Source organism: Blastomyces gilchristii (genome assembly GCF_000003855.2).
Source record: "Blastomyces gilchristii SLH14081 genomic scaffold supercont1.4, whole genome shotgun sequence".
Classification (NCBI taxonomy): Eukaryota; Fungi; Ascomycota; class Eurotiomycetes; order Onygenales; family Ajellomycetaceae; genus Blastomyces; species Blastomyces gilchristii.
In genome coordinates this window covers 628,417-642,732 of record NW_003101679.1, presented here as the reverse complement: position 1 = coordinate 642,732, position 14,316 = coordinate 628,417, and the positions used below count along the sequence as shown (strand labels likewise).

Here is a 14,316-nt window from a genome sequence, read left to right as displayed (position 1 = left end):
CAATCTTCTTGATAAACTCAGTTCTCTCAGTGATAGAATCAACAGAGATGTTATTATTAAAAGATTTAATATTTAAAAAAGAATAAAGCTCACTCATCATATTCAGACTTGCACATGTGTTCAAATATTAAGATCTAGAGAATGATTTTTCAGTGACTGTGAAAGAGAAATAGAACTCAATCTTTATAATTACTGCATTTACTGCTGATTGAGAACTTATCAAGTTATTCTTCTTCTCTTTCTTCTTGTCATTCTTCTTATCATTCTTCTTTTTCTTTTTATCAGAGTGTAAGATGAAACACCTGTTAACAGTATATTCATATCTTCTGCAGTGAGTGTACTTTCATACAGATGTGCTTTTATTCTTATCTTTATTCTTATTCTTTTTCACAGTCACAGAATCAGCCTGAGGCTGCTTTTTTCACTTGATAATAATCTTTTTGAATGTACAATTGATCAGTTACTTTATTAAATCATTGATATCAATATTGACAATGAGTCTCTAATCAGTGAAGAAAAACTCATTCAAATATATCTTGATAAATAATCTTTGATAATCTTGTAGATTGTTGAGGAAAAGATTATAATATACATTCTCAGTGCTCTGACAGAGCTTCTTATAATAGATAATAAAATAGCAGAAATGTCTCTGAAAAGTAAGATAATTATTCTTCTTAACTTATAATTTTATCAATTTCTTGAAGATATTAACTCATTCTTCTATCAGTGATATTATATATTCAATACTAATCTTATCTCACAGAGCTGCAGCATTGTCAGCTTTCAAGATTTTAATAGTGATTTAAATGTTTTTAATAAGACTCAATAGTATACATCTATATAGAGACTTGAAACAAATTCTTCACTTCTCAGAGTTAATATAACATATAAAAGAAAATTCTTATTAAGTTTTTAATAGAATGTCAGTTTCATTAATAACTTTCATATCAGTTAATATATCAATATATCAGACTTTATAATTAGAGTTATTAAATGTAATCACTGATTTAATATTTAATGTATATTTGACTTTCTTCTGATATTTCTGCAACTTATCTCTCATAGTGTCTCTTTATATAGAGACAGATGTAGTGAGATATTAAGTGATTTCAGTCATAGTTATTTAATTTCATAGTATTATCTATATAAGATTTATAAGATTGTCTGTGATGTAATAGATAAATTAATTCAGATTATTATTAAAAGTCAGTATTTCAGAGATAAGAGATAGTGAAGAATTTAATAAGTTAAAATGAACAGATTCTGTAGATGAATATTAACTCTGCTTTTCTTTATTCTGAAGTTTTTTCATTATCTCATCATTAAATTTCATACTCTGATGAAAACTAATCTTAGTCTTATCTTACAAGTTAGAAGTCTTCTTATAATAAGTGATTATTCTATTAATAAGTTATCTAGTAAAGTGTGTGATTCTGAGTCTTGAGCTGAACTCTGAAGTAACAGATATATTACTTATCAAGATAACTCTGCTTCTTCTAGATATATAAAAAAAGAAGTGATATTCTTCACAATGAAGAATGCACTTTCTTAAAAATATAAAGTATATGAATCTGCTGACTGATAGATTCAGAGAAAATGAAATATCTCTAATAAAGAGTGAGAGTTTTTTCAAAAAAGATGAACTATCTGTGTCAAAAAAATGTTAATATAACATTCTAAAAAGAAAAACATGTCATTCAGGCTATAACCTGTAGAATAGTTGAAGGTTGTATTGATAGATCTATCTACAGGAACATAATATAGTGGTGGGTCACGTGATCTAGTGGGATCGCTAACCGCAACGGCCGTAAGGGCCAACAAATGAATAGGTTGGGGTGGCACGTGACTAGGGTAGGTGTAGTAATCACCAACAAGAAATATAGTAGTAATACGATGTTGGTGGCGTTCAGTAGTGTATAACCTCTTTTTCCTGACAGATATTTACTTATAAAGATGCTGGTGACGGATTTTGCCCGTATAAGTCTATTTCAGAGTGTTCATTTATCCATACGTGACAGGCTCATAAGACAGACTGTATCCTGACAGGACCAATAATAATAACAATACAATACCAGGGATAGATTTAGACTCTCCGTCCCGCCAAGCTAGGGGTTTGACTATTGGGCAATTGCGCTTTGGCTTGTTGATGATGAGATAGATGGTGTGGAAATTTTGGGGCGGCGCCATATGAAGCATGGCTTGGTTTATCCCCACATCGGACTCGGAGAAGCGGCCAGAGAAGAGTCGAAGAGCAAAAGAAAAGAAAAGGGAAAGGAGAAGGAGAAGGAGGAAGGACCAGAGAGTGCAAAGGGAGAAACAAACCCCTGAGTGGGTTCGGATTCTTCCACTACTAACCAACGATAGTAAAATAAACGTAATAAAATAAAATCGCGTCATAAAAACGGGGGACGAGTCGCGTGTCTTTTTATGCTGGAGGGAGCAGGGTTAGTTGTACTAGTAATAATGATAATAGAATAATAATAATGATGGTGATGAGTTTGTATGAGTTCGCGACCGCGCGGCATGATAACATGGAAGCATGAATTACTTCATTATATTTATCAAGTAATTAATAGCAAATAGTCGGCCTTCTGCCTTGCATGAACTAGTGAGTCAGTACGGAGTACAGTAGTACATACATAGTATACATACATACTAGGGGAAGGCATTCCGCACTCTGTACAGAGTATACGCTACGTGGTAAAGAGTACTGTAGCGTACTGCGCTATCCTATTCTTGGTCCGTCTTCAATAATACCGGGCTTGTTTGTATTTCTGCTGGTTGCGGGAGTGACAGAAGTACCGCCGAGGTACCCGTCCAGCGGTGTAGTGGCTACAGGATACCTTTCCGTGACCCGACCCACTATCAACCCACCAACCAGGCGGTTGGTCCACGCTGGACAGACTTACGGTAATCTTTCGGTCATGAGTGCAGTAATAATTGTATTTAATGGTGTGCCGCTGATAAAGTGTCGGTAATAATGTGTGTAATGCAGGCGTAATTTCACGGTGCCAGACACACACTAACCGCCTCTGGCTGCAGCAACAGCAACGGGGGTTCATTCCTTTCTTTCTTTCTTTCTTTCTTTCTCCACGCTCGTTTTTTTTCTCTTTCTCCTCCGCCTCAACCTCAACCTCAACCTCAACCTCATCCTATCCCCATCTTCATCCCTATCCCATCCGCCTTCATCCTTTTAATTTCGCCTGTCGCCCTTCTCTTCTCTCTTCTCCCTTCTCTCTTCTCTTCTCTTTTCATTCTCTTCATCTCTTGTTGCTCCTCGTTCTTCTGCTTCGTCTCCGTCTACTTCTTCCCTCTCCCTCCGTGTATTCGGAACCGCTATATATATTTCTCTGCTGTCTCTTTGGCTGTTCTCCCGTTTGGGTTCGTCGGCGTCTCTCTCGTGTTACCCTGCCTCCTGTCCCCCCTCTCCGCTTATTACTGAACTCCCTCCTCCCCCCATTCGGTCAGCCATCTCGTTCATCCTGTTCGACTCCTCTCTATCGCTTGATCCCCTTGGCGGCTCGAGCAAAATCCCGCTTGCCTGGACCCTCCCGGACTACGACAACTGGACAAACGGCGAGGTGCTGAGCGTTTGGTCTTGGTCTCCCCCGTTTCCTTCCTCTTGCCCCCCCTCCCCCTCTTTCCCCCCCGGGGAACAGCCCATCGTAGCCCATCTCGTCACTTACCGTCCTGGCTGGCACCCATCTCTCCCTCCAACCAAAACCGTATCCCTTCCGGCTGCTTTTTCCTCGTGCTGGTCTGTTCTGCTGCCTTTGTGTGTACATGACATGTACAGGTTCCTTTGCATGCATCTCGACAACTAATTCCGCCCGCTGAACACACAGACCAGACTCGGATCCTAGCTGGCCCCTCCCGTCCCGTCTCGTGTCGGAGCAAATCAAATCAAATCAAATCAACCAAAAAATAAAAATAAAAAAAATAAAATAAAAGAATAAAAAATAAAAAATAAAAAGAAATTCCAAAAAAATTCCACCAGACCAGCATCAAATTGAGTCTTTGGTGGTGGTCCCTTCCACGCCTCTTTCGTTCTCCTGTAACGACTTGATGCTGCATACGACTGATGAACACGATTTGGCCTACCGCGTCTGATTCCCTGTATTCCCCCAAAATCCGCGACTTTAATTCTTTTCCCTTTCATTCGTTGTTGTCCACGGCCCCGAACGAAATTCCTGCAGATTTCCCAGTCTGTCGACAAAACACACAAAACCACTTGCCGTTAGCATCTGATCCTGGAGTCTACCACTTAGAAACCAAGTGACACAAAATCGACCAACCAAAATCTTCCTGATTTTTTACGCGTTTACGGAAAGTTTGATATCCCTCAGAAGAAATTAATAGCGAAGTCTTTAACTGCGCGATCCTATACTCATATTCTCGTTACGATCTCCGCCTCTTATGGTTGAATAGTTGCTTTTGTGGCCTCGTGTCTTACCCATTTGCCATTTACAAAGGACGAAAAAGAAAGAAAAAATTCCTCAATCCTCTACCACCCACACACTCCCCTCTGGCAGGCTTCCGTTCATTAGCGGTCGCCATGAGTAATTACCATCCTCAGCCTCAGGACATGTATCACGACAACCCCTCCTCCCGATCCCCAGGTTCGCAACGCCATCATTCCCACCAGCAACTTCACCGTCAATCATCTAGGCAATTCGATGCCTATGGCCCGATGACCACTGGACTATACGACGATCCGATGGCTAGATATGACTCCGTTCGGCTGGATCGCCTAAACCCAGTCCTTCAAGGGAACTCCTATGCATACGATATGTCTGGCTCTCAGACTTGGAATTCAAACGGATTTGGAACTACAAATACTCTTAGCGGCATCGGGTCTGGAACTGGAGCCAGCACGGGAAGGATGAAGCCGACTGCGCGCGGCAGGACTGGACTGCCCGCTGTAAGTCCTTGATTTCAACAGTTACCTGCCTTACCCAGATCCCCTTTTGTGATTGACTTTGTGATTTACTTTGAGTGGGAGAAGAAGAAAACAAAAGTTCATTTAACCCCCTTTTGATCTCGCCCAAACTAACATAAGTGGTCGAAGACTTGGCTTGACCAACAACCAGGACTCGCAGGCCCGTTCAGCTTAGGACCCAATTCCCTCCAGCCGATGCAGAACCGTTCAGAGAATCTCAGTCCTGAAGGAGACGACGAGCTTATTCCGACCGCTATAGTGATCAAAAATATCCCATTTGCGGTGAAAAAAGAACAGCTAGTCCAATTGATGACAGAGATGAATCTCCCCCTCCCCTACGCGTTTAACTATCATTTCGACAACGGTGTCTTCCGGGGTTTAGCGTTCGCCAATTTCACTTCGGCTGAGGAAACAGCCACTGTAATCGAAGTCTTAAACCATTTCGAGTTACAGGGAAGGAAACTTAGAGTTGAATATAAGAAGATGCTTCCCTTGCAGGAAAGGGAGCGGATTGAGCGTGAAAAGCGTGAGCGCAGGGGTCAATTAGAGGAGCAACATCGCCCAATGCCAAACTCCCAACTCAATTCCCAGCCTTCATTGTCATCGTTGACATCGCACATTCCCGTGACTTCCCCGTCTCCAGTCTCCCAACGTGGTGCGGAATTAAGTGCGTTATTTCAACTCTCCTTTTTGTGATACTTTTTCTCCATTCACTGGCTGACTCAAATAGAAGTTAACATGAACGAACCCGAAACTCTTCAATACTACTCTCAACTTCTCTTATTTAAGCAAGATTCGAGCAAGGAAGCCCTGATATTCCCTGCGAAGTTATCGCCACTGCAACGCCGTACAGTTCATACCCTTGCTCATAATATGGGATTAGGGCATGCGTCCCGAGGTACTGGTGACCAGCGTCAGGTTCACGTGTTCAGAGCAACAGACTCGAATGTTAGCCCTCAGGGACCAGCGAATCCGGCCACTGTCCAGACGGCCGACACATCCCGCCGTGGGCTCAACCGTGCTGCGACAATCGACTTCAGCGAGGCTAGAGGTGATGGCCCTGGTCCTTTTAACACCCTTCGTGGACATCACTCTGGTTTCCTCAGTGTGCTCGACTCGCCCAGTAGCTTTGGTAATGCACAAAACCTTCGAGCAGCCAAGTCCTTCGCCGACCTGCGATCCTATACGCCATCTCCGGTGCCTTCTTCTGCTAGTTTTCCTGCGGCTCTCCAGTCTAATGGGACTCGTTTCCAGCCTTTCGATGGAAATACTAGCGCTGCATCTAACACACCAACTTTGACCCCTACTCCTTCCGGTTCTTCAATGGCAATTCAACGCGATGATAACCTACTGGTAAACACTTTAGGTGGACTCTCCCTTGGAACTGGCATTGGTGGGCCTAATTCCGGCAGCCCTAGACGGCTTCGCGGAATGTTTTCCTGGGAACAACAGGATTCCCAATCATCCGCCACTGCTCCAATTGGGAGTAATAGATCAATTGGTCTGGGTTTTGATTCACAACCTTCTCAGGAGCGCATCCCCATGAGACAGCCTAGAGGCCCAGCTCCCGAGCGCGGCTCAGGTTTTCGCCGCCAGAATGGACATCAGACTCGAGGGAGCGACGAGCTGAGATCTGTCTCTAACGTCGAGATAATTGTTGAGTAAATACTTCATAAAGCCCTGATCACCGAATCAATTTACGGCGACAAATGTATACCATTTCATGAATGAAAGACAATACCCACAAATCCACTCAGGCCCTCTATTTACCCCCAGCGAGGGTAATGTCTTTACGATTCAATGACGCATGACGAAATGAACCAAATCAAAAGAGAGACTAAAATACAAAAGTTATTTACACCGGGATTATATGGAAACGTTAGATCTTAATTTTTGGGGCAGCCTAACAATCATAAAATTTGGAGCCTCGTCCCCCCCTTCCCTCCCAAAAACAATCCACAACTCTTCCTTGTTTTCTCGACAAGAAATGTCAACAGACATTCTATCAGATTTGGACACTGTGATCGGAGGGTGCGCATTCTTTCCTACAACTGAGTGTTTGTGAAGAAAATATATGACAAAACGACAAAAACATGTTTCAAAAACCGTCTTCCTCGCTGCTGTTGTATTTTTCTTTTCCCTGCGTGATTCCTGTTTGCGTTGCAAACGCACTTCTTTTTCTTTAATCTTGGAAAACTCGCGGGATATCATGTTCATCTGAATTGCATTATAGTCGTCCAGTTGTATAAGGATTACGTTTTTTCACCGTATATTTCATATAATCATTTTCCGTATTCTGTTTCTTCATATTTTCTCCTTTTTGGCTTTTCTCCTTCGTTCCTTTCCTTGCGCTCTCACGAATATACCTTGCTCTGACGTCGGCACTCTACCAGGTACCTAATTGGAGGAAACCAAATATTCTGATTCCAACTAAGTTGTTTCCTGATCAGCAAATATTAGAACTGGGACCAAGCGCCTGTATATCCAGTATGTGCTAGGATTAGAGAAACGGGCCACTAATTCAGCTTCAATTTCTACAATACATCATCAACCTGGTTGTTTCGCAAAATCCTAGCCCACAGCCCTTTGAACCGTTTCTTTTAAGCACGCCCTCTCTGTCTACATAATCGTTTGTAGATAGATGGAACCCTCTTCTCCATTGCCTTTGATTCAAGATGTACGTCCTTCGACCTCTTTTCGTTACTACCAGTCCGCTAATTTACACCTGTCTTTGGATATATGATGGCAAAGCCGTGGCCTGCCATGCCGCTAGGAAGAAGAGGAAACAATGGAAGTCACGAGCATTCGCTTTCTAGCTGTTGTTTTTAATGTCTACTTTGTCTATCTATTTGTCCTTTTTATTTGATACTCCCCGCCCCTTCTCCTACTCTATTTGTCACCACGCTCAATCATTTCAAATCATTTCTGGCGTTGTGTTGGCCCTCCCTTTTTCATTCTCTTTTTTCCTTTTTCCTTCACTTATGGTCTTCACTTCTCGTAGTGGCTGCTTTTTGTGTTATACTGTGCTGTGATCGTCATAGGACCTACCCACCTACGCGTCTTACCCTGCGTCTGGGTTGTAGTCTGGCCATGCCCATTATGTGGGAGCTATGACGAGTACCGGGCCCGTATTCTAGCTCAATACGAGTATTTTATATTTGGCTTTGCCTTTTTTCCCTTCTCATCTTTGGCTGTCATGCGCCGGTTCTTCTGCAGTCCTTTTTTTAATTTTTAATTCTTTTTTACCTCGTTTTCAACCCTCACTGTTTGGGAAATACCGTCAGTTGGCTACTTCGCAACTGTGGCAAGATGTAAATCTTCGAGGGGATTTTAACTTATCCTATTTTATTTTTCTTTCAACTCCTCATTGATTATTATAATAATATATATATAGCTCGATCCGCTTCAGCTTCCTTGACCATTTTTTCCCACTGGCTGACATTAATTCATGAACATATAACAGGGCTCTGTTGGTGGCCGTGGGGAGTTATCGGGGGCCGGCTCTTTTGCACTTCATTTTGAATGGACAAAAGGAAAGGTGGTTGGTTGTGCTTCTTCCGTATACGTCCTAGGTAAAGAAGAACGAATATATATCAAGGATTTTTATTTTGAATCCCACACTTTCCGTGAATGGGCACGAAGGGGATTGATGGAGTAAGGGGGGAAATATTCACTAGATGGCAAATACATGACTGGAGATAGCACATCCCATAAACCCCGAGTTGTATGTAAACCGAAACGGGTTCAGGGGGCAGACAAATGTATGTACATACCTGACTGATATGAGGATTGTTTACATCGCCTCTTTACCTTACAGGAATAGGGGGGTATATGCATCAAATACATTGAACTCGAATACTCTGCGACGAAATGGAACCATGTAATAGGAGAAAAACATCATTCATTCATCACATAATATAGGCACTGTACATACAGCACATGTCCTCTATCCCCTTTCCGGTTCCCACTCCCTCCGATGGTCCGATCTCTATCTTCCGCTTGCGCTCGCGCTCGCGCCGCCTCCCACCACCACCACCACCACCACCACCAGCAGGACCATTTCCAACAACCTCCTTCTCCTTCTCGCGTGGATCAATCACTACGAGCCCATCCGCGTCCTCATGAGTGCGCTTCCAGTTCAGATCCTTGCCCAGCATGTCCTTGCCAAAGGTTAGCCTATGCGTCATCCAGTCAATGGGGTTGTCATCGTCGTCATCCTCACGGCCATGGTTGCGGGTAGTGGTTGCTAGGTCAGTGTCTATTTGCGCGGCGATCGCGCTCGTGTCCCACGCGCGGCAGGATTGACAGTTCGCGATAAAATGGAGGTCGCAGACTTGCTCTTCATGCTCCTCATCTTCTTCTCCCTCCTTGCCTTCTTCCCCTGCTTTGGTAGAAGGAGGTTTCTTGTCATTAGTGTGTTTGGAATTTGTGTCTTTGCTGTCGTCTACTTTATCCGTGGGTTTGGATCGAGTGGATATCAAATCCGCCTGTTCTAATCGCGCTTTAAACGCATTGAAGATTCTCATTGCCTCGCTATCCTGCGATGTCCCGTTCCCTAACCCAGCGCCGCTAGTGCTGCCCGGGGCAGGTCGTCGGCGGCCCCTTATTGATGTTTCGGGTATCAATGACTCAAGTGCAGACTTTTTCCGCGTAGGTTCGGTGGTTGTAGCGACATTGCGACGCATGGATGCTTTGAGTGCATCAATCTCGGCAGTGGTACGTGATAAGACTGATTGCTTTGCGGGAGGGGCGGGGGAGGAGGAGGGAGAGCGGGATGGGACTTCTGGGTCCGGAAGAGGCAGTTGGGTATTAGGATCTCGTGATGATGGTCTCGGTCTTGTGAGCGGGGAATTTGAAGGGGATATAGATGTTCGTCTTTTCGGGTGGGTTTGCTGTAGGTCGATATCTACTTGGCCTTTGTGCGTAGGAGAAGTTCTTGCGGCTTTGGGTTGTTGTTTATGTTCGTATCTTTCGTATCTGTTTTCGCTATGCTCCTGAACCGTATCTTTTCCCGCTGTGACAAGCCTTGTATTGAATTTGGGCTTCTTCGTTTCCCGAGTTGTTTCTATGATATCCTCTTCGTCGCCCGCAAAACTCAATAATACCTTCGCGCCTTTACCCTTTTTCCTCTTCTTAGCCACGTCCCGCTTTCCTTCCGCTTTTTTCTCCGGCGCAGCATGCGCTAACTTTTCTCGCTTCTTCAAAACTTCCTTGAAAGGACCCAAATCGCCCACTTCGCACCCTGTAACTTTTACAGCATATACGGGTCGTTCTGTCCCCCCCACCAGTTCCCCTTCTGCAATCCTCACGACATTATAGATACTATCCCCTTCAATGCGTCCAAACATCGTACATGTCCCCGTTAACTGCCGGTCCGCACCACTCCCCAGAGTCACGAAGAACTGGCTCCCGTACGTCCCATCCTCTGCCTTGGCCATCCCAACCAATCCCCGCCGATTAAATCGTAATCTACTGTGTATCTCATCTTTGAATATCACTTTTTCCCCATCACGTGGGTCGAATTCGAACTCTGGATCTTCGTAGATGGATGAGCCTCCCGAGCCTGTTCCTGTGGGGTCACCACCCTGGATGATGAAGTCTGGTATGACACGGTGAAAAACTGTCCCATTGTAGTACCCGTCTAAACAATGTTGAAGGAAATTTTTGCATGCGAGAGGTGCCTGTTTGGCGAAAAGGGAGATGTGGAGCGGGCCAGCGGTGGTGTTGAGGGTGGCGGAGGCCGTTGGTGGTGGCTCCGTATTGTAATGTGATGACATTATACGGAGTTCCCTCTCCAGGGGCCGGAAATCCTTATCAAAGTGACTTCCTTTGTCGTCTCGTTATTTATGTATGCTTATAGCAGAGAGGCGGCGTTCAATAAGCTCTACGGGAATTCGGCGAAGTGTCGAACTAATGAAGCTATGGTGAACGCGATAGGCCAAGATATTTGCGCAAAGTTATCGAGGAAATACCATGGACATATACAAATCCATTGGCCTGGGGTAGAGCCAAAAAGCGACCTTAGGGGTGGGTAGTATCAAAAAGAATTGGTAGAAGTTGTACGGAAGGAGTAAGACATTGGGTGACGAATTAATTGCGCGAAGCAGTTGAAAGCAGTGTTGGAGTTGGAGGATAATGTTGTCATGTACTCGTGCCGCTGCTTACTCACTCACCTCTAGTGAGTGCACCACATCAAAATGATAAAAACACTGAAATGATAAAAATCTTGTAAATTCTTAATTTTCATCTTCATTAATTAATTAATAATCACCACAGTATTGAATAAAGATGAAAATATTGAAGAGTGTATTCAGCAAGTCATTACTGTCTATAAAAAAAATTCAAAATTTAAAATACTATCTCTTTTATGAGAATTTAATATTCTCTATTAATATCTCTGAGTGTATATTAATGAAAGAAATCTGAATACTGCAAAGATGCTAGTTAATAAGAGATTAAATAAGAGTCAGAAGAACATGATTAAATAATGAATTAAGCTACTAGATGAAAAAAATTACCCTCTTATAACTGAACACATTCAAGATTTCATGAATTTAATTCTTAAATATTATTATACAGATTCTACTATCTCTCTCTCAAAAGTCAGTAAGATATAAATATACAGGTTTATTAAATGTTCATCTGAGTATAAGAGAGTGAAGTAGAAGTCAATGAATCTGAAGCAGCTATCAGTTGAAGATATTAAATATATTAAAACTTAATTTAACAGTCTCTGAATTCTATTCAAGTAGTATAAGTTTTATACCTGCAATGTTTACAACTTTGATGAAATTGAATTTCAAGAAGAATAAGAAAGAGAAGAATGAATTAGAACTACTTTTAAAGAGATTAATTTTATTATTTCTTCATCTTCTTTAAGAGATTTAATAACAGTTATTAAGTATGTATTCATTAGCTGTTATATCATTTCATTATGAATAATCTTGATCTTAAAATCATATTTGAAGAATTGATATACACAGACTGATTTGTCTGACAATTATAAGATTACTATATCAGATACTGAATTTATAAATAATGAGATTAATTTTGAATAACTTAAACACTTCAATGAGATTATAAAAAAGAGATAGAAGAGTAGTTATTAATTACTTTTAATAAATAATTATAAATCTTATATAATAGAGAAGTTTCTGTGATATACTAATTTTCATAATATAATTTTATATGAATTTTCTTTATATATCACTCATTTACTCCATTCTTTGAACAGTTTATTATTTCAGTAATATAAGTATTATTATTTGAAAGCAGTCAACTATACTGTATGTTACAGCTTTGAAAAGTATGAAAAACAGTAGTTTCTACAAGATCTATCAGATATTCAGAAGCAGATATTTAAATATAATATAATAGCTACAGAATAAGCTGAATATAATATATATTTATAAAACTCTGATCATCTTCTTAATACTCTTAAGTAGAGAATTTCATTATCTTCTTCACTTAAGATATATGATGAAGATGATGAAACTTCTAATTATATAACTATCTTCTCTTCTCAGCTATTCTTATTAAAGATAATTTAAAAGCTGTAACATCAGATTAATATGATAATATCACAGAAAAAGCTATTTAAAGTATTAAGAATACTCTGAATTTGAAATCACTCAGTTTGACAGATCATCTGAAAAAGATCTTCAAAGCTAGTCTATCTTATGTGAAACTTAATGAGCAGTAAACAGCTGAATTAAAGAACTATTTAATTGTAAATAGATATTGCAGAGTTAAAACAAATCATCAGCAGATTCAGCTGAAAAGTATTCTCACTGTTAAGAATGTAAATGGAAAAATCATGTGATATAGAGAGAATAAAGCAGAAAAAGAGCAGAATAAGAAGAGATGAAAATAGAGAATTAATCTTATTAAAATTGATAATAACTCACTCTTATCACTCACTGAGAAGAAAATGAAACAATTCAGAGATAATATGCATACTGAGAATGATGTAAATAATTTATTTATTATAGATTAACTACTGATTATTAATATAGAGAGCTATAATAAGAATGTAATTCTTGATTTTTATCATTTCAGTGTTTTTATTGTTTTGATGTGATGTACTCACTAGAGATGAGTAAGTAAGTACCAGTATGAGTATAATCTATCTAAGTAAAACTATAGTTAAAATATTTTTATAGCATATGAGTCTTGATATGCTAATTATTACAGAGCTAGTCTGTATTAGAAAACAGCAATTCTACAGATGAACTGCAATATAGTAGAATTGTATATTTTTATCATTATTATTATTCTTCTCTGTAAATCATTAATTTAATTGCTCTGTAAGAACTAATTTTTTTAAAAAAAACAATATCTGCACAGCTCAGTCTGTAAGCTATTTAATTATCTTTGATGAATTTAACAGCTATTTTTAAGAGATACTGCACATGGTTTAATTTTCTCTGAAGAGATATGTTCTTATAATACAGATATTTAATCTTAACTAGACTGACTATGTAACTGTATCTGAGATCAGAAGCAGAATATTTAATAGTCTTATTATCAATTTAATTAATCTCATTACACAGTATTAAGATTTAATAGTAGTCTAATACTATCTCAGTGAGATCTACTATCTACTCTTATTACATTTTTAAAATAACATCATGATTTTCACTTCTTAATTTAAATTTATTTTATTACTTTAAATGACTTTAAATCTTATTTAAGTGTTATAAAAGATTAGTACGTTTTAAAAAAATAAAAATAATTTTAAAAAACCTTTAAAATCTCTAAAAATAGTAACTTTATACTAAGAATAAGATTAAATAAAATTAAATGAAATTATTTTCTTAATTTTTCTAAGTTATAGTGTTATTTTAAAATCTGATTAATAGTTACTTTATATATTTTTATAATAATTAGTCTCAGTGAGATTCATGCTAAGAAATATATAATTATTATTATTATTATTATTCTTCAATTATAGATGTATGCAGTCAGAGACTATGACATCTACCTGAGAACTAAAAGTTCTCAGGGTTTTTCCTATATCTATACAGTTAACTATTATACATTCATCAATTTCAGATATGCAAAATCAGAAAATTTCAGCTCAGAATACAAAAACTGTTTATAAATTACAGTGTCTTAACATCTTCTGATACTTTGAAATCATTTGACAATATCATGACAAAGGAAAAGAGAATACAGTCTTAAAGATAGACACATTAAATAGATAGATAGAAAGAAATTGAAAGAAAAAGATTAAGTAAAGAGAGACTGTAATAAAACAAATTATTAAAAGATAGTATATAGCTGTTTTAACAGACTATATCTGATTGATTTCCTTCTCTTCATATTCAGATATTTCTGAATTTAGCTATTTTTCTTGTAGCTGCTTGAGTTTCTGA

The 14,316-nt window shown here is 39.4% G+C and overlaps 3 protein-coding genes across 4 annotated transcripts; 1 reads left to right on the top strand and 2 right to left on the bottom strand.

Moving 5' to 3' along the window:
- Positions 1-1,885: 1,885 nt before the first annotated feature.
- On the bottom strand, positions 1,886-2,497 carry BDBG_16641 (uncharacterized protein). The gene has a single exon (XM_031724552.1). It carries the CDS (start codon positions 2,395-2,397, stop codon positions 2,002-2,004), a length of 396 nt encoding a protein of 131 aa, XP_031577243.1. The 5' UTR covers positions 2,398-2,497; the 3' UTR covers positions 1,886-2,001.
- Positions 2,498-3,001: 504 nt separating this feature from the next.
- Positions 3,002-11,192, top strand: BDBG_02675. 2 transcript variants are annotated; one of them, XM_031720898.1, is made up of 3 exons: positions 3,002-4,921; positions 5,069-5,606; positions 5,670-11,192. In XM_031720898.1, exons 1-3 carry the CDS (start codon positions 4,556-4,558, stop codon positions 6,602-6,604), a joined length of 1,839 nt encoding a protein of 612 aa, XP_031577242.1. In that variant the 5' UTR covers positions 3,002-4,555; the 3' UTR covers positions 6,605-11,192. The 2 variants fall into 2 exon arrangements, with proteins under 2 accessions (XP_031577242.1, XP_031577241.1); XM_031720899.1 differs by having other exon boundaries at positions 3,069-4,921; positions 5,673-8,552.
- BDBG_02674 (peptidyl-prolyl isomerase cwc27) lies at positions 8,416-11,208 on the bottom strand. The gene has a single exon (XM_002626451.2). It carries the CDS (start codon positions 10,714-10,716, stop codon positions 8,848-8,850), a length of 1,869 nt encoding a protein of 622 aa, XP_002626497.1. The 5' UTR covers positions 10,717-11,208; the 3' UTR covers positions 8,416-8,847.
- Between the last annotated feature and the right edge of the window lie 3,108 nt (positions 11,209-14,316).